Source organism: Girardinichthys multiradiatus, chromosome 10, assembly GCF_021462225.1.
Source record: "Girardinichthys multiradiatus isolate DD_20200921_A chromosome 10, DD_fGirMul_XY1, whole genome shotgun sequence".
In the NCBI taxonomy this organism is placed as follows: Eukaryota; Metazoa; Chordata; class Actinopteri; order Cyprinodontiformes; family Goodeidae; genus Girardinichthys; species Girardinichthys multiradiatus.
Window position 1 is genome coordinate 15,428,527 of NC_061803.1, and position 22,076 is coordinate 15,450,602.

At 39.4% G+C, this 22,076-nt stretch overlaps 4 protein-coding genes across 4 annotated transcripts; 3 read left to right on the plus strand and 1 right to left on the minus strand.

Annotated features, from left to right (window-relative positions):
• The first annotated feature begins 273 nt into the window (after positions 1 to 273).
• Positions 274 to 1,952, plus strand: LOC124875597 (bryoporin-like). Its single transcript, XM_047377839.1, has 3 exons — positions 274 to 362; positions 546 to 672; positions 1,412 to 1,952. The coding sequence occupies exons 2-3, from the start codon at positions 569 to 571 to the stop codon at positions 1,839 to 1,841; spliced, it is 534 nt and encodes a 177-aa protein (XP_047233795.1). The 5' UTR covers positions 274 to 362; positions 546 to 568; the 3' UTR covers positions 1,842 to 1,952.
• Positions 1,953 to 2,280: 328 nt separating this feature from the next.
• Positions 2,281 to 3,312, plus strand: LOC124874810 (DELTA-stichotoxin-Hcr4a-like). Its single transcript, XM_047376350.1, has 3 exons — positions 2,281 to 2,442; positions 2,534 to 2,660; positions 2,751 to 3,312. Exons 2-3 carry the CDS (start codon positions 2,557 to 2,559, stop codon positions 3,199 to 3,201), a joined length of 555 nt encoding a protein of 184 aa, XP_047232306.1. The 5' UTR covers positions 2,281 to 2,442; positions 2,534 to 2,556; the 3' UTR covers positions 3,202 to 3,312.
• An 80-nt stretch (positions 3,313 to 3,392) lies between these two features.
• On the minus strand, positions 3,393 to 7,607 carry LOC124874809 (endonuclease domain-containing 1 protein-like). The gene is made up of 2 exons (XM_047376349.1): positions 7,286 to 7,607; positions 3,393 to 5,753 (listed from the first exon to the last, which is right to left on the minus strand). The coding sequence occupies exons 1-2, from the start codon at positions 7,553 to 7,555 to the stop codon at positions 5,145 to 5,147; spliced, it is 879 nt and encodes a 292-aa protein (XP_047232305.1). The 5' UTR covers positions 7,556 to 7,607; the 3' UTR covers positions 3,393 to 5,144.
• Positions 7,608 to 16,619: 9,012 nt separating this feature from the next.
• LOC124874663 (UDP-glucuronosyltransferase 2A3-like) lies at positions 16,620 to 21,694 on the plus strand. Its single transcript, XM_047376114.1, has 2 exons — positions 16,620 to 16,757; positions 19,918 to 21,694. The coding sequence occupies exon 2, from the start codon at positions 19,927 to 19,929 to the stop codon at positions 21,523 to 21,525; it is 1,599 nt and encodes a 532-aa protein (XP_047232070.1). The 5' UTR covers positions 16,620 to 16,757; positions 19,918 to 19,926; the 3' UTR covers positions 21,526 to 21,694.
• The last annotated feature ends 382 nt before the right edge of the window (positions 21,695 to 22,076 follow it).

Genomic DNA, 22,076 nt, shown 5'->3' on the forward strand with positions numbered 1-22,076 from the left:
TTGGAGTTCGTTTATATTGTAAATGCTTGCTCCTCTTCATCTCCATCGGCACCAAATATGCATTGACTGATTTGACCTTTTCAATGCATTTTATACCGTTCATTGACCTCACTTTGCTTGCTTTATCTGTATTGGTTTGTTGCAAGATGTCCTACAAGATCACAATAAATAAAATGCATTTTTCTTATTAACATTCATTAACATTAACATTCCAGGTGCTAATGTTCAGGACCACAGGAAGACACACCTTCCTGCAGATCAGGTGTGTCCAAGTGGGCGTGACTTCAAGCTCGTCTCCAAACCAAACTCAAATGTGTTTTCAGAGGACTCTCTGACATCCCACGAGTGCCACATTACCTGAAGTAAGTAAATGCTTTTATTTTGAAATATTTACATTATTTTTCAGAGTAGTTGTCATACATTAAATATGTTATTCTATTAATATCTGGTGGAGCCTTTTGTGGCTCTTTGTGAACAACTTTCTCTAATGAATGGTGACTGGCTGCTCTCTGTTTCAACCTCTCATCTGAATTGTTCCCCTGCAGCCATCCTATAAGCAGTCACCACCATGCCTGAGACTGCAGAGTCCCACTCTGTGACCCTGACCACCAACCGTAACTGCACCATGGAGATCACTAATGTCAGTGCTGTTTACTGTCTCGTCAACCCAAAGTAAGAGCCTCAGACCGACAGCCAACATTTACCCCCATGATCTCTACGTCTAAAACACTATCAAACATCAAACATCTGTTCTGGGTTCAGTAGAAGATCCTTTCTGGCAGGCAAATTTCTTGGGTTTGCGTGCATGCAGAAGTAATCAAAACTATAAAACTTTTAATATTTAATAACTTGTAATAAGTTCAAAAAACACAACTGTATTTAAAAATAGATGAAGCAGTTGAAACAGTTTAAGCATAATAAATGTATTATTTTTCATTATCTTTAGCTAATTAATCTTATTACAAACTGCAAATACTGTAATTGTGGTAAAATGTATCTTTTTGTTTTAATTTTTTTTGTCTTTTTTGAGTTAATTTGCATGTCTCATTAATTAATTGTAACAGTGTTGCATTATTTTCTGTAATTATGTCTTTTCTTTGGCTATTTTGCAATTCTTTCTGTCATTTAAAAGGAATTTGTTGTCAATTTGCAAATCTTGGGTTGTTTTGTCAGTTTCGCATAAAGGTTTTTAGTTTTGTGCATGTTTAATAATTGTTTTGGATTGATAAGTGCATTTGTGACTGTTTTTGATAATTTTGTCTCAATGTTTTGCCTTCATTGTTGCAATGATAACTAGTCTAACCAATTGAAACTTTACTGAGGTGTTAGAAGCAACGTTTCCAACTTAAAAGTATTATGCAATAGTTGTTCTATCAGTCTTGATAAAATGGCTTACTACTACTCATTGCAGGATTCACATGGAAAGCGGCTTCGCATTCAGCCCCCCGCAGCCCACTGTGCGCTCTACAAAGACCGAGGTGTGCTCTTTCACCAAGGACGACAACACAGCATCCGGGGCTGTGGGCGTCCTGACCTACGAGTTGTTTAACATGCGTGAGCACCGCTGTAGCGAGCTGATGGCTATCATGTTCTCTGTGCCATTCGACTACAACTTCTACAAGAACTGGCTTGGCGTGGGCATCTTTGAGCACACACGTGCCTGTGATAGCAACCTGTTCGACACAATGTACAAAGGCAAGGATTTCACCAACTTTGTGCGCCAAGAGGCCAACGGTTCCGGGATGGCCTTCCAGGGTAGGGATGTGGACGTAAGGGCCTGCATGTCTGATGGGGGCAAGGCGATCATCAAACTGGAGCTGTATGACAAGATGGGCAGATAAGCTGTTTGTAATGCTGTCAAATTGAACAGCTCAAATCAAATAAAAGCATTACAGTTGATTGATGATTCCTGTCTTTTTGCTTGCTTTAAATAAATTTGAAAAAAAAACCAATCTAATCCACTTCTTGTCTTCTATGCTTCATTGAAAATCCTTTGTTCTTTAAAGAAAATTCACTAATAAATGCAAACTAAAACATTAAAATCAGCTGCAACGTGATTGACAGACATGTTGCTTGTGAGGATTATCAGGAAAACAGAAAAACAAAGTAAGAGAGAAATAAAAAAAGTGTGGTTTTTGAGGAAACTTTCCATTATGAAATGGTGTCACTGCAAGGCAAGGTCAACCAACAGTCTCATACATTGGCAAGAAAATATGCTGAGAACAAGAAAACCCAGACTCAGCTGCACCTTCTTTCTACATGCTTCCTTAGACATACTTGATTCATGAAGTCTGAGCAAGGAGGGGCACATAGTGGGAATCTGCTATGGGTGGAGACACTGTGGGTTGTCTCACATTCACCAGCAAGATTCACCTGAACACTGAAGCCTGGAATTCAAATTCAGCACTGCACGAGAGAGTGACACACCGGCTGCACTGACAGGTAAGCTCTTTTCTTTTCTTTAACTTACTGAGAACTTGTTTTCAGGTGAGTTAATTAATTATTAATAGTTACATCTCTGTTTGATCTGCAGTTGACGCATTTAAAGATAAAACAATGAGCGAAACAGCAGAGGCTTTGGCTGCCAACCTCAAAAGCAGAAGAAATGTCACTATTGAGATCACCAACCTGACCAATGAGTACTGTCTCATGAACCCCAAGTAAGTGCAAAATAGGTGCATGTTTAACTTATGCCTGGTGATAAGATTTTTTTTTTTCTTATGACATGTTCTTGTTTCTGCGTAAAAAAGGGTTTTCCTAGACAGTGGCAGCATCCAAAGCCCTCCCCAGCCCACTGTCCGCCCACAGAAGACTGAAGTCTGCAACTTTTCCAAAATCAGTGCCAAAGCCACGGGTGCCGTAGGTGTCCTGACCTACGAGTTGTTTGGGAGAAAATCCAACAATGCCAAAGAGATTTTGGCAATAATGTTCTCAGTGCCATATGACTACAACATGTACAAAAACTGGATAGCTGTGGGAATCTATAACCAGGGCAAAGAATGCAACGAGAGCCTCTACAAAGAGATGTACTACAACAAGGAGCCCCAGGGCTTTGTCCGGCAGGAGGCCAACGGCAGTGGGCTCAGCTTTGAGGGCAGCAGCCTGGACGTCAAGGCCACCATGTCCCCTGTGGGCAGAGCCATTATGAAGGTGGAGATCTGGGACAAGTTTTTCTCCCAAATGGCACAGCGTCCTAACTGAGTTGTCCATTTGGGATGTGTTTAAATAAACTCGTGTTAGACATGCTCAGCTCTGTGTAATCCTGTGTTAATATAACACCTGTTCATGCAATAAAAGTATAATTACTCAAAACAACAGTTGTATTGATTGCTGCCAAAGGGAAAAATAAAACAGAAAAAGTTGAATGAGGGTATTTCTGTAAGCATGGGAGATCTCTGTCAATGAGCATTTTTAATAATAAAAACAGCAACAGAAACAAACGCTTTCACTGTTGGAGTACATTACCTCCAGTGATGTTCTTTTATAGCAAGCCCAATTAAACAGAGAGTATGAACAGTCTGTCTAAAAGCAAATCAAACTTTGGCATCAGTCTGTATTTTGCTCTGTTTCAGCTGAAGTCAGACATATCAACACATGCTTGCATTTTTATAGATAAAAAGACATGCAAACATTTAGGGCTAAAAATCTTTCTACTTTGGGTTGGAGTATTAGAACAGTCTTAAAACATTAATGAATGTTCAGGGTCAAGCTTTTTTCCAAAATGTCAAAATAAATCTAACAAAACAAAATAAATCTAAACAGAAAAAGTACTTTTCAGTGTGAAACAGTTGTATTTACTTCCATAGTGAATCAACTTCTGAAAATAAGTTTTTTTGCTGCCACCCTTCAGAGGTTAAACTTGTGTGACTGAATTACCCCACTGCATTTTATGACACAAAAAATTGTGACTTTCTTCAGAGTACTTCTGCTTTATTATTTCCGGAAAATAACTTCTCTCTACTATTATGTTGAACTGAGAATGCATGTTTATTTGTATTGCAGCATCAGTGCCTTTCTTCCAACAACTTTTGAATTGTCAGAAAAGGTGACAGATAATAGTGACTTATGTTTTAAATAAAAATAAAGTTTATTTATTCAATTATACATTTTATTAGTAAATCTAAACAAAGTTTAATTACGCATTAAAAAAAAACTCCAATAGAAGTGAAGAACACTATTATATGGACAGATATAGGCCTCCATCTAGTCATCTGGTCAGAAGTAGTAAGTTTGTATATGCCCTTAATATGATGAAATTTTCTGGAAAAAAAATTGGGCAAAAATTATTTACCAGCAAGTGCAACAACTGGCAAGAAGCTGGCATGTTTAGAACAGGTACTTATGTAGAGTCATTACAGGTGGAGCCATAGTGTTATAGGCAGTTGATGGACCGAAGGTTATCAAACACAGAGAAACATTAGACGGCATTGTCAGCACCTAACAGAGTTTGAAGGGTCGTATTGTGGGTTGCAGGTAGACCTGTAGGTTGCAACATGCAATCATACAAATGAAACATTAGTCTCATGTTAGAAACAGTGGGTACATCAGGACATCCGTGTACCTTGTACCACATGTTGCATTGACTATGACCCACATACTATGCACTCATACAATATGACCATCCAACCTCAGGCAAACTCAAAATACAATCCCGTTCGAGCTTTATTGAATAATGCTAATGCTGTTCATTCCAACTAAAGGTCCTCCACCATGTCGACATACTGGTTAAAATTGCAGTTGAAAGCTCTGGCCACTGCCTGTTATAAATCTTGTTCTACCCATGATGCCGCCATTATGTTGTTTGTGCATAAAGTAAATTAAAAGGTTAAAATATTACCTGGTTGATTTTAAATTTACCTACACAGTAGAAATTAGCTGATTAGCTTGTCATTAAAACTGCAGTTCAAAACGAATGAACAAAGCCAAACTAAGCTAACTGGACAGTAGCTTGAGCTGGCAACTCTTCTAGTCAAAAGCTATGTCTAATGAACCTATACTATCAGATGAGGTGTTTACAATTTATAATCAACATAGTTGTATTTCCTTATAGTATTATCTTGAGGATGACCAAGACTGAATCAATCAAGTCCTGAATCAAACAAAATTTAGATGAACATTAAATTTTCTATTAACATATAAGCTGATTAAGCACATTGCTCATTAAAAACACTGACAACAGTGTTGAATCTGTCCTTCAGGTACATCTCAAGTGAGTTCAGAGACATCTGTCTCACATCATATCCCCTAAACTGTTTCTTAGCTGTCTTGTCTATTGGAACAATCTCCTCAGTGCTGTTGGGGTCGTTGCGTCCGATAGCGGCGAAGGTGGGAAAGGCATCTTTCAGTCTGTTGGGAATAGTGTGGTTGTACTTTGGGCAGCAGTATGCGGACCAGAGGTACTCTGGCACTGCCACACGATTCTTGATCCAATGCTCGTCTTTCTGGTAGGGAATGATGCCTGTCACTATGTAGGCTTCTCCAAGACAGTAGGCTGCCAAGGTCTTGTTGACGGTCTGCTCTAGGTTTTCCCATGGTCCATCATTGGACCATTTCTTCTGAGGAACCACATTGGTGAGGGTGAATGTGGAGGAGCGGCACTGGTAGGTCTGGTGATGAAGACTAGGGTTTAGGTGGCCACGAGAATAGGTAGAGTTAATGTAGTCTAACTCCACTGCCTGGCTCTCCACAACATTCAGGTCCACTGGTCCTGGCGAGAAGGGCATCATGTTGCCATCAGCTGCAGGATAGGCTAACTGTTTAGGAACCAAAACGAAAAAAGACAATAGTTCAGATGGATTACATGAGCAAGAGACTAAAGAGCTAAACATGTAATTCAAAATGTTTCTAAAAGGAGCTTTGTGAAAAGACCTATAAGCTCAGTGAAGCCTGATTTTTTAAATCTGCATCAGACTCTGCTGATCCATTTCTAAGATCAAATGAACACCAGAAGATTATACAGTTCCTATTCTCTAGTCAAACCCACAGATTTGTGATGCTTGTCTTTGCTTTGCATAATATCATCACGTCACACTCTTTCTGCAATTCCATAGGACCCCTTACAGTTCGTAGTGGTTACAAGTTACCCCCTGAGATGGATCAGCGGTGGGTTGACTTCAAATCAAGCCCCAACCCCCCCACCCTCCCCTCCCCCCAGTGCCTAATTGGGACCTTTCAAGTGATTGTTGGGCGTAAAGAACAGACTAGATCATAAGACAAAAGGATGATCTGAGAGGAGCATCAGATGGTTGGAAAACACTCCTTGGGTCAGCTAAAATCCAAAAATCACCAAATGCTACAATTAGTTTTCTCCAATTTTGCTATTATATCTGCATTTTTTGCACTTCTGACTGGGTCTGGATTGACTTGTCTTTGGGTCTACATCCGGACCCATTTCAAGCCTTTGAGAATGGCAGATCTAAAACAGTGTGTCATCAGTTACTCACTTTTTCTGGTTTCTGCTTTATTATATTATTATCCATTCAGTCAGTCAGTCATTTTCTACCGCTTATTCCATAGTGGGTCGCGGGGGAGCTGGTGCCTATCTCCAGCAGTCTACGGGCGAAAGGCAGGATATGCCCTGGACAGGACACCAATCCATCACAGGGCAACACAGAGACATACAGGACAAACAACCATGCACACACCCATTCACACCTTGGGCAATTTAGAGAGACCAATTAACCTAACAGTCATGTTTTTGGATTGTGTTATATTATTATATTTTAATAATTTAAAACTATAACTGCTCTGTTGTTTTGTCATGTATCTCCCTATGAGATTTCTAAACTTTATATTTTTCCTAATTATTTTTTAATTACACAGAATGTAGTATTAAATAATGAAAACATTATAATCATCAGGGGAAAGACATTTTTCCAGTAGCATTTGCATATTTTAGTGCTGCAGAATAACAGCTAAAATTAAAGAGTACAGACTTATTTGCATTATGCGGGGCTGGCTGACTGTGAAAACATAGATACCACTTCTCCTTTTAAAGCTTAGTTTCGTTTTTCTTTTATTTACTGAAAACCACTGTGAGGCATATCAGTGAACCTTAACTGGACAATTAGAAGCTAAAGAAAGATTTTTGAAGAAGTTTTAAACTAGTAAAACAAGATGCTTCTGTATCTACTGTAAATCAATTTCTTTATACCTATAAATGACCTATAAATGACACTTGTAAAGTAAACAACTTTTGACATTTATAGGTATAAACTTGTAAAGTATACAACTTTTCAAACTATCTAAAACAGTGAACTGACAGTGTGAAGTTGAACCTGCTTACCTGTGGTTCATATTTCCAGGAAGCTTTGGGTCTTTTTCCAGTTGGTACTGTGTATAAATAAGCTGACAACCACGGTGAACGTCGAGGTCGACTGTACAATGTGGCAAAGTGGTATGTGTTGTTGTAACGCTGGCAGATCGAGGTCCCGGCCAGGCCTTTGGGGGGCCAGGATCTGTAGAAGAATTGCAAACAGGGGGTAAAGTCCCCAACATCAGCCACGGAGTAAGTGGTGAAGGCCAGGATGAGCAGAGATGTGCACAAACCCGACATTTTCACCACTATTCACAGAAGCAGGAATCAACTGAGAGCGGTTCCTGTTACACACAAACGACCTCTGAATGAAAGCAGAAGGAAGTTTAAAAAGGGCTGTCTTTTTCCAAAAGCCTTTTTATTGTAATGGCCAGAGGTGGAACCAAGTCCTTGTTTTGCAAGTCACAAGTAAGTGTCAAGTCTTTTCACTCAAGTCTCGAGTCAAGTCCCAGGCAAAGGCATGAAGGTCCCATTGAGTCAAAGTCCTAAACTTTTAATGTCGAGTTCTAAAGAAGTTAATTGAATATATATATAAAATTCAATCTCTCTCTTTAAGGCTCTAGGCGACAGGTCAGACAAAGAGCGGCTCAGGACACCTTCATGAGGACCATAAAATCAAGGCAAGCGACGTTGCCCGGTATGGCGGAGCTGGGGTCCCACTCTGGAGCCAAGCCTGGGGTCGGGACTTGTCAGAGAGCACCTGGTGGCTGGGTTGCTCCTTGTGGGACCCGGCCGGTCCAAGCCCGAACGAGAAACGCGAGGCCATCCCCCAGTGGGCCCACCACTGGCAGGGGGAACCGTGAGGGACCGGTGCAAAGAGGATTGGGTGGCAGACGAAAGTGGAGGCCTCGGCGGCCCGATCTCCGGATGCTTAGGCTGGCTCTATGGATGTGGAATGTCACCTTGCTAGGGGGGAAGGATCTTGAGCTTGTGCGGGAGGTCGAGAGATATCGACTAGAAATAGTTGGGCTTGCCTCTGCGCACAGTGTGGGCTCTGGAACCCATTTCCTCGAGAGGGGCTGGACTCTTTTCTACTATGGAGTGGCCCACGGGGAGAGGCAGCGGGCTGGGGTGGGTTTGCTTGTTGCCCGCCAGCTCTGCCGTCTCGTGTTGGAGTTTACCCCAGTGGATGAGAGGGTTGCATCCCTGCGCCTTTGGGTTGGGAACAGGTCTCTGACTGTCGTTTTGGTCTATGTCTCTTGGCTGGCCTGGGAATACCTTGGGCTGCCCTCTGAATGCCTCTGCTGCCCCTGCGACCCGGTCCCGGATAAAGCAGAAGATGACAAGTACGAGTATGAATATAATTTAATCAGAGTAATAATAATTTTGAAATTAAAACAATTTTAGAAGGTGCTTTTGTTTTGCTGGAACAACCAGCAAGAGGACTTTGACATCACATTCATCGGAAAATCTGTGCTGATGTTGTTTTTACAGTAAATCTTAACTAACATAAACAAAAATCGAGTAAATTTAGAAAATAAAGAGCAACTTGATCTATAATAAAAAATAACTGTGTTTCTATAAAATAAAAGTTATTTCCACATTAACAAACTGCAACAATGCAAACCTGCTTTTAAAATATATAAGCATATAAGTAACATCAGATGATTAAAATAATAACTATTTAATTATTTATACAACTGCATAGAAAATAATTTTGTGATCAAGTTTATTTAAAGCACAGAGACTTGACATATACACATTGGAACCTGACTTTCCAGGCTCCATGATCAAGTCAGCGAGCACAAAAAAACCTTAGTTGTTCCGCTTACATTAAGCATTTGTTCCTTTATTAACTTTCAGAATTCACAATTCTTTGTGTGAATTTAAATGTCAGAAGGAAGTTAGATGTTCTTGCCTCTCTACTTTAGTTTTCAGTCCATGTTTTCATAAACCATATATATTTCTTTTTGATCACCTTGTAGTCTGGTCAGGCAAATTCATTTATATGTCATTTTCTCTGGCCTGTTTGATATGAGGATTGTGAGATTTACAAAACACTAGTTGGAAATGTATAAATCTAACTTTAACTAATTCAATAAAGGCATAGCTTATAACACAGGATCATCTGAATAAAAAAATATCTAATTTAAAGTCAGTTTGCATCTCACAAATTTGCATGTGGAAAAATACATACCTGCAAATTTTTTAGCAAAAACTGTAATGAAACCGAATCAAACTAAACTGAAACACAGCAAGCACTGCATTTGTGACAAACTAATAAAACATAAAACAATAAAGACAAAGAACACATTTTTAGTGGGTGACCCACTTGCTTGGCAGACAGTGAGGAGGGGATATTAATACAATATTTTTCGCTTTGCTTTGTCTTGTATAAATTTCTTCTAAGAAAAAAAACAACCCTTATGAAGACGTCATGGTTACTCTTAATGTTAAAGCATTTTTGATGGGTCCACCGCCCAACACACATTATGGCAGCTCTGAAATCTGATACTTAATGTTGGTACAGTAACATTTGATCACTGACATGATTTTTATTGACATAGAATATGATGGCCACAAAATATGCTGTTGTCATATATCTATATTTCAGTAATAATCATGATGTCAGTGGTGAAATGTTACTTTTTAGTGATTATAGGAAGTAAAGAGTCACCAAAAACAGTTTTGTTCAAATATCTAGTCTTACACTATAAGTTACAGTGTGGTCACACAATATAATAACAGCTATCATATTCTGTGACCATGTTAATTATAAATGACCTAATTATGTCAGTGTAAAAAAACAAAAAAAGAGTATCAACACAAAACAACTAAGATGTTTTATTAATAATAATGATAATATTAATGTGGATATGTTGTTACTGTTGTTCTCTTATAATATGAGAGTTGATTTTAAGCAGAATCTTTTTTATTTAAGTAAAATTTTTTAAGAAACACCTGGGTTTGCTTGGCTTTTTCTTGTTTTTTTTTTTTTTGCATTTGTTTGCCCCACCCTTTCCCCCCCCAGCAAATGCTTTGGTCATAGCATACTAACACCATATTAACGCCAAGTTATGGTGTAAAAACACAACAACGCCTTCTACAGTTAAGAAATAAGGTGGTCAGAATATGGTTTGTTTCTTTTTCCAACTTTGCGCAGACCTAACTAATAGCGGCAGGAACTCTTTACTACTGTCCGAGGTCGTTGCTGTCATCGTAGGATGTAGAAGAAAATCCAGCAAACAGCATGGTAGCTGCACCATGCATTGCTGCTAAGTTGTAGTCAGAACAATCACACTAATAGGGCCACTGAGGTTAATGGGGCTATTAGAACATGTGAGACACTGGCCCTGCCCTCTATTCAGCTGAGTGTTTGTGTCGTTTTTGCTTGACAATCCAGACATGTCCCTAAGGATGCCATGTCGGTACAAGGCCTCAGACAAACTGGTCACATGTCTCAAGGCGTAAATTACTGACAAACGGCCTGGGGAGATGAGTCAGGGCTGCAGAGTAAAAAGATGAAAACTGTAGCCACCTTCCGTGTTTAGTCTTGTTTTTTTTGCAATTAACATATATGACTTTTTACTCCTTCATCAAACCACCTGTCCTTCCTGTCCTAAATGTGCACTTGCTGTCTTCAAACTAGAGTCCCTTGTCCCCTGGGATGTGAATAAATCACTGGGTCTTGACCCAAGGAGTTTGTCTGAGGCCGTCCGTTTGAACATTTTTCAGCAATTCACACCTTGGGACATGTGACTAAAACAACTCAAACCGTTAGGGATGCGTTTGTATCATCTAGCAACAACGTCCCAAACATTGAGCTGAATAGAGGGTAGGGCCAGTGACTCGTGTGTCCTAAGTAAAATATTTTGCAAGAAACAAGACAAGTCCAATACCGCTAGACAGAGCCCATAGACAGCATGTCTTTGCGGGTGTATGACAGAAGTGTTTTGAGAAATAGGCTTATGTTCTACCTGTGACTCAATTTGTCAATTTCTCAATTTGTCATACAAACCATACGCCATCAGTCGGTCACTCCCTTGACACACAAAGCCGGCCTGCCCTTATACAAATCAGCTGCCATGGGCCTTGTTGAGTGTGGGGCTTAACAGTGGCTACCCTGTTTCAACATTGACTCTTTAAAAACATATGCAGACGGCAATAGGGTGTCTTAATCCTGCCTTCAATTACTTTGTGAAAGGAGCACAGTCAGCATTTGACAGAATTTCTGCAGCTCCTTCATTTTTTGTGCCCGTTGGCAGCCTCCATGACCAGGTTCCGTTTTTCTCTTCCTTAGTTCTGGGAAAAGATCCAGTTTCTGTAATATCATTATTTTCGCATATTCTTTTCAGTTATAGATTACTGTCTTCATGATCCTTCGCCCGACAGATCAATTGTTGACTTATATTTTGTTGATCCTTTGCAACTACTCTGCAAACCAAAGCTTTTGTTAAAGGTTGGAAATGAACAGTATAATTAATAGCAATTGTATGTCAAAAAATTTAATGATAAAGTTAAGATAATGAGATGCTCAGCAGCAATGTATTAGTTTAGGGATGTGAACCCTCATGCAACAGGATATATCTCTCAGAGTGTATACAGTTATTCACTGTGAAGAACAAGAAAAACATTGGTTTATTTTCCCCAAAACAGAAACTTCTGCTTAAGTATTTCCTGCAAATAGTACCTCTGTACTGTTATGTTGAGCTGTGAATATATTATGTTTATTTGCTTTCAAACATATGCTTTGTTTGCTCTATCAATCCTTTTCAGAAAGGCTTCAGGATAATGAAGTGTTAATTTCGATTTAAATATAAAGCCAATGGATATCTTTATTTATTTTTTTACTGCATTGAAATCAAATAAAAATTGCATTTCTGTCATAAAAATATCCAGCAGAAATCTATTGTTGAGCTCACATCACACACAGGAGTCATTTGCCTGATATCCTTTGGATTCAGGTGTAGCTCAAAGGTTCCATCTAGTGGTCAAATATATTCAGTTCACATCTGTTCTCAAACAAAAACAATTTTTTTTCTAAATTCAGACTTGATGATAAAAACAGTTAGGGACCAGGAATGATCAGATTTGGATGTAATTTGGTCAAAATACAGACCAGAGATGTGAATGTAAACATACCTTGAATGATGTGACCACTCATCTTCATGTAAATCTAAATTCTCACCCCTGTCAAACTCAGCGGGTGGTTTCTATCATGACTACACTGTGTCTGTTCACATTCAATCACTGTTCTGATGAGCTGTTAGACGCCCTGGTAACTGCCTGGTACCAATATTGTACCACTCATAAGGCTGACACAAATGCTCTCTGGTACACAATTGGAATGTGATAGCCTATTGCAAATTGAAGTAATTGCAGAATTATTGCTCGTCTGTATGTGAACCAAATTAAGTCCAAATCAGACCATACCTTCCAGGTGTTTGACTTGGTGGCTTACAGCTTTGGCAGAGTGTAAAAAGTAATATTTGTGTAAAAAGTATTCTATCTATAGATATCTCTATCTATGATGGTTTTTTCTGAGATTAGAATGGTTGTGCCACACAAATTGCATCTTTCTGGGTCTCCTTGTTCAGGGGTCTGTTGCTCCTGTGCTCTGCTGTGTCAGGCTCATTGCCATCTTGGCGGTGTGTTTAGGTTCTCTTTGCAACCCTCGGTGATCTGGTCCTTTTACACTTGTAGCTTTTTAACTACTTTGCAACTACAAGAGACAAGGGCTACTTTCACACTGTAGGCAAAAGTAGCCCAAATCTGACTATTTACCCAAATGCGACCCATATCTAACTTTTTCATGGTAGTCAGAACGGCCCAATTCCGATCTTTTCACCTCCAAAAAAATCTTAATTGTGCTTGTGGAACTAAAATTGGATATGTATCCGATAGTTTTCAAAGCATCTGCAGTCTAGAAAAATCATGTTGCATTTCATCCGACTTTAAGGTCATTGTCCGATGGTCAAGATATTGTCATCTTCCATTGCTCGTGTTGTGACTATGATTATTTAATATTAATACCTTCATATTTTCGGTCTGTTAAGGGTTGTCCTGTGAATACCAGCCCAGTAAGGCGGTGGTATTAGGACAAAATCAAAAGGGTGAGCCAAGCTCTGACATTAATGAACAGCAAAACTCTACAAACACATGGAATGAATTCACACAATTTCTTAAAATACAAGAATTTATTAACAAAAATAAGTCAACTCAAAGTCAAACATATTTCAATCAACAAACTCTTTACTATGCTAAAACAATCCAACTAAACAACCAAGCAGAATTAAAGGATAACGAAGACTAATAGGCTATGTACAATATAAACAAGTTGATTAAAGATGATTGAAAACCATGACTGAAAGAGTGATGCAACATTACCATGCAGTGTTTATGTTTGAGAACCAATGATTATCTTGAAGGATCTGGAAATGAAGTTAAGTTAGTCTTGGAACCAACTTAGGCAATAATCAGCATACCTTTAGACAACCAATCACAATGCAAGATCAGATAAAATATTATTTAAAATAATGTTTTAAAGAATGATCTGCTGAATAAAACCAACCTTCTGGATGACTAATTCTCAACGGTGTCTCATTAGCTGCCTTTGTTTATTGAAATAATATTTAAAGAAATATTAAGGAAATTGTAAAATATTTAAGGAAATATTAGCCAAATCTTTCTGAAGAAATGGGGCTTCATGGTGTTTACTTAGTTATCAAGTTTAGTAAAATAATGTTTAGGGAAATATTATTTACTGGATTGAAAACTAACAACCTTTCTGGGTGAATATTCTATAGCAGGAAAGCACATGTCCTAAGAAGTTAGCAGTTAAAGCTAACAAAAGAAGCTGATAGCTTTGCACCAGAATCAAACACACACCTTTAAAATACCGTTAATAAAAGGGTTAAAATGCATAAGCGTGGATGGCGCGTTATGATCAATCTTGTGTGTTTAAAATCACCCATTAAATAAAGTTTGTCTTAATTTTAAAACACACAAACACAGAACACAAAACTGAGCACTTGTGCTGCAGATAGCCTGCTAGCGCCAAGATAGCACAGTTTCACAAACAAAACCAAACTTCATAAAATGAAAAACGTTTAGATAATTTCATCCTAAATCACTTCTCTCTGCCCAAACCCTAACCTCTTTTGAACCGTGCTGAGGAGGAGTTGTCTGGGCGGGCGACGACGAAGTTTGAAGAAACATCCACTTTGAACGAAGGTTTGCATCAGCAAACCTCGGTCTGTCGCCGGCCAACTGCACGTTACCACGGTGACGCATTCCTTTGTCCTTCCTTGGGAAACTGGTTCTCTCGGCGTGGTGCTGGGAACTCTCTGTAATCTCTGTAGACCTCAGAGATAAAAGTCAAGCCAGCTTGTACCCTAATTATTACTGTTGAAGCGTCCCCCCCGAGGGGTCTTCTTGCGTGTTATTAAAAACGTATGTTAATCACTGGATGGATATTTATGAAAGTTAGAAAGATAGGAGTTATTGAAACTGGACAGAAACTGACTGCAAAGAATGTTATTATTGTACCTCCAAGCGGTGGCTGAGTTTTTAGCACCAGTAAAAAGGTGGTGGTTCTCACCCCTGAGCTTAATAAACTGGCCCGTCTGCTCCTTTGTACCTAAACAACAAAAACAACAAGAAAAACCATCTTGCTTAATATCAGTGTAAAACAAGTCTTTTTTTTTTATTTGACATTTGTCTTAATTTGCAGAACATATTAAAATATTTCTATGCAAATGCCTAAAACAAGCTCTTTCAAACTTTTCACTTCTTTACTGAGATTTTCTTGCATTTGAAAGTGTATTTCTCTTCAACTGTACCTGGAATCACAAATTATAATGCTAGCTGAATTATAAATATACTTTTAAAAACACATATAGCATATTTCTTCATCAAAAATGAATATTTAAAAGCTTATTTATTCTCAATCACACTCTCCAGCGATACGGTAGGATTACATAAAATTGTCCATTTATTCAGGTTAACTTTAATATCACCTGTAATGTCAAATCAACTTACATGAACAAATGACACAATACATTAAAATAATACTAACATAAACTGTTAGAAATCACTTGTGTATAACGTTCATTGTGATGACTGGCAGCAGGAGCTCAGTGCCAATAGTCCGGTCAGATCTCTACTGGGTCTAGCTCGCTCCACCGCCGGTAGGGCTGGCGAAGCAAACCGGCAGTTACTACGGTGGGAGCGGAAAACTCAGAACACGTCGGAGCACGGTTGAAATTAAGCGATGTCTTGATGAATCAAGCAGATTTTTCACGTCTACACAGTTATATTCCCGCACTAAAAACATTGTAAAAGTTCATTTGTGTCACAGAAAGTGTAATTTTTCACAGTTTACTCACAGCTTTTGCCAGTGTGGTCTGCCATGGCTGCCCCTGTTTGACCAAAACGCTTCGACCCGCAATGAATCATGGGAAAAGATGGACCGCGAAGGATACTCACAAGTCATCCTTCAAATCGGACAAAAGAAGGACACATTTGTCGGCAGCATCTGACAGACCTTCCGCACCGCGCTGTGACGTAATCAGCCCATAAGTACGCACTTGGAAGGATCCAGCCCCTGAATTGGGACACACCCTCGGCCTGCACATGGATCCTCCTTCTTCCTGTATATTGACCAATAGGAGAGGAGCTGGAGAGAAGAAGGCAGCCCTCCTCATTTGCATAATGAAGCAGAAATGCATACGGTAAAGGAAAAAGAGAGGAGAGGAAATGTCAAAAGAAAAAAGGCATGTGTAAGGAAAACGAAAAAGAAAACATTTACATTTCTTGATGAAAACGCATGTGTAAGGAAAAGGAAAAACAAAACATTTACATTTCTTGATGAAAACACATGTTTAAGGAAAAGGAAAAACAAAATATATATATTTCTGCTTTTATTTTTAATTTTGTCAGGATCGGTCCTCCATAGCATTGCCCCATCGTTTCAGATGAAAAGACTGGTTAATAGCGCCCTCTGGTGTGTTGATTGTTTCCCCCCAACATTCAATATAATTTTCCTAATGAGGTGTATGGTAAACATGCATATTTTAAAGTATTCTCTATCCAGTTGGTTAAAAAAATATTATTATTATTTCCTCTATTTCCATAATAAAGCACCTTTTGGTTCCATAAAAGATAACACTGGCAACATCCAAGAAATATTCTGGGAATGTTTTGTTGTCAGCTGATGAATATTTCCTTGTTTAAGACAGAAACATTTTGTTATCATAATGTTGCTCCTCTTTTTTTTGTGAGCGTCTGGTAGTTGGAGGGTGGGCGCTCTGGGCAGAATGTTTTCTTTTCCCAGAATTCAAACTCACACAGAAGAACTTGAAGTCCAGTCCTCACATACCCCTCCCACATTCCTTATATAACACAATAATCAGGACTTAAATCCTTCTCCACACAGGCACAAAGATCTTTGTGTCCTGAGGGAACAAGACCTACGTTTCCTCCTCTGTGTCAGGGTTCTAAGGTAGGTCAGAACACTTTCTCTGTACAGCGGTAACAGAAGGCATTCAACAGAAGAGCTGCAGAGCAGAGGTTACTTTTACTGACTTTCTAAACATCAGATGTGCAGACAGGAAACCGGTGGCCTCAGGGAATAACTGTTGTAAATGTTTCAGTTTCGTATAAAGTTTCTTAAGGACACATATTGAGATTAGAGTCTGATCTAACACCAGGCGTTAGTGAGAGCATGTGTTCCAGTGGACTTTGATTTATTGAGCAACCTTTATGTGTTTCCCTGGAACATGTGCTCAATAAAACCTCAAAGCCATGTCTGTTTTGTGTGAAAATCTGGATCATGAAACTCATACAGGATATGATGCATTCAAACTGAGAACTGCAAATTTCTAGGTACAAGTGTGTGTGTGAAAAATTTGAAAGATTGTCACTTAGGTGTGTATGTAGGTGTAGAGGTTTAGGAAATTCAGCCATTCCTATACCACTTAGAATGTCTGTCATACATAGAGAAAAACAAAACTTTTCTAATGTTTTCTAGATGTCCATGAATTTATTTCAGTTCTAAGGCATAGTGTTTCAGTAACACAACATACACCATTGGCTGACTGATTTGTGCAGTGCTTTGAAAAAGTATTTACATCTCTTGAAAATTTTTACATTTTGTTATGTTAAAACCTCAAACTTTAATGTATTTTATTAGGATTGTGATCTGAAAAGTGTGGCTTTCATTTTTGTTCTGCCCCCTGAGTCGATATTTTGTTGGGCTGTTACTTTTTGCTACAAGTGCAAGTCTGTCTTTCTTTTGGGGTACCAGCTTTGTTTGTTAGTCCCAATCTCAACTCTTTTGAAGCTTCTGACAGGTTTTCTTCCTGGATTTTCCTGTATTAAGCTCCATCTGTCATCCCAAAATCTCTGACCAGCTTCCCTACGTTTCCTGAAGAACAGGGTCCCCACAGCATGATCGTGACACAACCAAAGTTCACACAGACCTTTTGGCTCCTCCCTGACCTGTTAGATTTGATGAACACAATAATTTAGCTTGCCTTTAGTCACTTTGTCCATTTTCAGACAATGGATTGAACAATGCTCTAAAAGATGTTTAAAGCTTGTCTGGTGTTTTATAATCTAACTCTGCTTTAACTCTCTAAAGCTGTTTTTCCTGACATATCTACTGTGTTCATTGGTCCGTTTGTTCTTTAACAAACTTCTGAAGCCTTCATTATACAACTGGATTCATTCTGAGATTCAATTACACAAAGATGTAATTGCAAAGAAATGTATTTAGAGGTATTAAAGTGAAGGGGGATGAATACAAATGCCTGCCACACTTTCTTAATTTTGGGAAGTCAGTCAGTCATTTTCTATACCGCTTCTTCCATAGTGCACCATAAGCTGGTGCTTATCTCCGGCAGTCTATGGGTGGGAGGCAGGGTACACCCTGGACAGGTCGCCAGTCCATCAGAGGGCAACACACAAACAACCATGCACATACTCATCCACACACCTAAGGGCAATTTAGAGAGACCTATTAACCTAACAGCCATGTCTTTGGACTGTGGGTGGAAGCTGGAATACCCAGAGAGAACCCACGCATGCAAGGGGAGAACATGCAAACTCCATGCAGAAAGATCCCTGGCCAGGAGTCGAACCCAGGACCTTCTTGCTGCAAGGCAACGGTGCTACCAACTGCATCACCATGTAGCCCTAGTTTTGGGAAGAATTTTGAAATGATGCATCATTTTGTTCAACCACAGTTATGCAACGTATTGATTTATCACATAAAATTCCAATAAAACATCTCAAATACCTGTATACTTTGCAAGCTAGTTGTTTGACTTTCTTGAGATCTTTAAAAGTGGTTTTGATGAGTAGTTATCCATGTTTTCTGAAGACATTTAAAAGTTTTTCTATGCACTATAGCTTATTTTTGCTTATTTTAAGTGAATTACTTCTACTTTTGTTATGTTTGTAGAGTGATGAAGGACCAAAGTGCAGAGGCAGGCTGTGGTTACATGTAGTACTTTAATGATGAAGACAAGGAGAACTTGCAGGCTAACCCGCAAGGAAAGCAGGACATTGAAGACAGGCAGCGAAACAGGGAAAATAACAGACAGTGTAATGGTGTAACAGAAGGATCCAGCAATAAACAATGAAAAGCAGTGAGGAACAGCTGTGGAGGAGAAGCAAACAGGCAGACTAAGGGAAGATGAGCATAGCTACGTTCAAACTGCAGGTCTTAATGCTTTTTTGATATAATCCAATTTTTTTTGATGGTCATTCAAACTAGTGACTAAATGCGACCACCAGTAGATTTCAATCTGAACAGTTTACAACCCCAATGAGACATGCATGTGCAGAAGGAGAATATAGACATCATACAGCAGCACACTGTTTATGAAAAGTAATAACGGATGTCAGCATCTCTGTGTTATTGTTAAGTTGTCGAGCAATGGAAGCTGACAATATTATGACCACATCACAACAAGATTTAGAAAGGTAAGAAAAAAGAGAGCACAACTATTTATAAAGGCCTTTAGTAGAGCAATGACTAATTACTCCTGTAGAGAGGGTGTGTAGATGTGTGGTCAGATCCAGGACAATGATGTTAAAGTGAAATGTGTCATGACCCTTCATTGGATACGTATCAGATTTTGTACCATATATGAAAGTGGCAAAATTCGGATTTATTTGGAGGGGGAAAGATCAGAATTGGGCCATTCTGACTGCTATGAAAAAGGAAGATATGGGTCACATATGAGCAAAAACATTGAATTTGGGCCGCATTTGCTTGCAGTGAAAACATAGCCTAATTAACATAACGGGAACTAAACTAGACACAAAGAAAACTATAAACCAAGGGGAAGGACTAATGCTGATTTAAGGGAAAAAACTAGAATACGCAGAGGACAGAATACAAGACATAAACTAAGAAACTTAACACAAAGTAATGAACTAATATGAAAACACATTTCTAATAATAATGAACACAGAAATTGTAACAACAGTGTCTTTGTAACAGGCTGCTGCTACCAAAGAGCAGAAAGATCTACAATTGTTTCTCAACTAAGCTATCTCGTATGTGTTCAGCTAGCTTTATATGCCAGAATGACTGTATCTTCACTGTTGTTGTAAGTGTCCTCTAAGTTCCTATATGTGACCATTTTCCTCAGGGCAATTCGATGGGGAGTCTTCCAAGAGTGTCTCTCCTTCTGGTGCTGAATGTGTGCCTCCTGACTGGTCCCAGTGTCCAGGCCGGGAAGATTATGGTGTTCCCAGTAGACGGCAGCCACTGGGTCAACATGAACCTGTTGATCCAGAACCTCCATGCTAGAGGCCATGAGGTAACTGTGGTCCGAACAGCTACCAGCTGGTACGTCAAAGAATCTGCACCACATTACAGGTCCGTCACTGTCACGCTACCACAAGCCATAGTTATTGAGAAGGAAGACTTTTTTGTGAACTTTCTCATCAAGATGCTGGAAATAAAGAGGGAAGGATCTGTAACTGGCTTTGTCAAGTTTTACTGGGAGATGCTGAATGCACTGTCTGACATTCACAAACAAGCCAGCTTATTGGGAGTGGAAATATTTGAGAACAAGACTCTTATGCAGAATTTTCGGGACACTCAGTTTGACATGGTTCTGATTGATCCGGGTTTGCCCGTTGGAGTTCTGGTGGCTCATGAACTAAAGCTGCCAACAGTTTATAACGTGAGATGGATCACCAGTGGAGAAGGCCATTTTGTTGTGGCTCCGTCTCCATCTTCGTATGTTCCAACTTCTGCACACCCTGTGACCGACAAGATGACATTTATCCAAAGAGTCAAAAACATGTTGTTCTATTTCCTAAACACGTGCATTGACAAGTTCATTGTGTGTCCTCACTACGATAGACTAGTGGACAAGTACTTTGGTCCAGATGTGAAGTTCTATCACCTTCTTCAGGGTGCAGACATCTGGCTCATGAGGGTAGACTTTGTCTTTGAATTCCCCAGGCCGACCATGCCAAACATTGCCTACATTGGTGGATTTCAGTGCAAGCCCTCCAAGCCTTTATCCAAAGAGCTGGATGTGTTTGTTCAGAGTTCAGGAGAGCATGGTGTCATTCTGATGTCTCTGGGCACACTAGTTAAAGGTCTGCCAACAGATATCACCTCAGAAATAGCTGCTGTTTTCGCCCAGCTTCCTCAAAAAATCATATGGAGGCATCTGGGTGAGCGGCCTAGCAATTTGGGCAACAATACCCTTCTGGTGAAGTGGATGCCGCAGAATGACCTATTGGGTCATCCAAAGATTAAAGCCTTTGTGGCCCACGGTGGCACTAATGGTGTCTACGAGTCCATCTACCACGGAGTGCCCATTATCGGCATCCCCCTTCTGTTTGACCAGTTTGAAAACATCCTGAGACTTGAAGCACGAGGAGCAGCGAGGGTGGTGGATGCGGCAAAGCTTACCCGACAGAACTTCCTGGAAGCAGTTCAGGATGTCCTTAACAATCCCTCCTACAGAAATAACATGAAACGCCTGTCTGCTATCCATCGGGATAAGCCGATGCATCCTTTGGACACTGCAGTGTACTGGATCGAGTTTGTCATGAGGCACAAAGGAGCCGCACATTTACGAACAGAGTCTTACAAGATGCCTTGGTATTCATATTATTCTGTGGATGTCATTGCTTTTATGTTGGCTATTTTATTAATGCTGAGAGCAGCTGCTGTAGGTTTCATACGATTCATCTGCCTTCAATTGTGCATGAAGAGAAAATCAAAGCAAGAGTGAGTCCTGACAAATAGATTCCTGGGTTTTAAAGCTGACTGGGACTAATAATGTAAAAAAACAAGAACACACTTTTTTTATTCTATGGTGTACACATCATAAAAATAATTTGTCTTCAGCAGGTTCTAAAAATATTGAATCAGTTCTCAAACATATAAAAACTCACAACAGATTCAGTGCTGTCCTTATTTAATATTTTTATTATAAGGAGAAAAGCAGGAGCAAAGTCAAATCAAATGCACTTCTTTATTCAGTTATCATCTATTTGACAACTTCTACATAAGCTTGGCATTTTTCTTTAGCTCTGGAGCATCCTGGTGAGTGCTAACAAATGGCCAAGGTAGACAAACACAGACAAAACCTCGGAGAAGCAATTGTTTATGCCCAACAATCTGGGAAAGGTTTTAGGGCAATTTCAAGGTGTTTTGGTGTCACTCAGTCTACAGAGAGAAAAAAAAAAAGATATTCACAAGTTTAAAGTTCCTACCAAGCTCAAGGTCAGACTGTGCAATGTTCAGAGAAATTGGGAAACACAAGGCTCCATCTTACAGGTG

Excerpts from the sequence above, each read along its gene's own strand:
- LOC124875597 (XM_047377839.1), top strand. The coding sequence starts at position 569 with ATGCCTGAGACTGCAGAGTCCCACTCTGTGACCCTGACCACCAACCGT. Across the intron at positions 673-1,411 it reads TACTGTCTCGTCAACCCAAA|GATTCACATGGAAAGCGGCT; the intron begins GTAAGAGCCTCA and ends TACTCATTGCAG.
- LOC124874810 (XM_047376350.1), top strand. The coding sequence starts at position 2,557 with ATGAGCGAAACAGCAGAGGCTTTGGCTGCCAACCTCAAAAGCAGAAGA. Across the intron at positions 2,661-2,750 it reads TACTGTCTCATGAACCCCAA|GGTTTTCCTAGACAGTGGCA; the intron begins GTAAGTGCAAAA and ends TGCGTAAAAAAG.
- LOC124874809 (XM_047376349.1), bottom strand. The coding sequence starts at position 7,555 with ATGTCGGGTTTGTGCACATCTCTGCTCATCCTGGCCTTCACCACTTAC. Across the intron at positions 5,754-7,285 it reads CCTGGAAATATGAACCACAG|TTAGCCTATCCTGCAGCTGA; the intron begins GTAAGCAGGTTC and ends GTTCCTAAACAG.
- LOC124874663 (XM_047376114.1), top strand. The coding sequence starts at position 19,927 with ATGGGGAGTCTTCCAAGAGTGTCTCTCCTTCTGGTGCTGAATGTGTGC.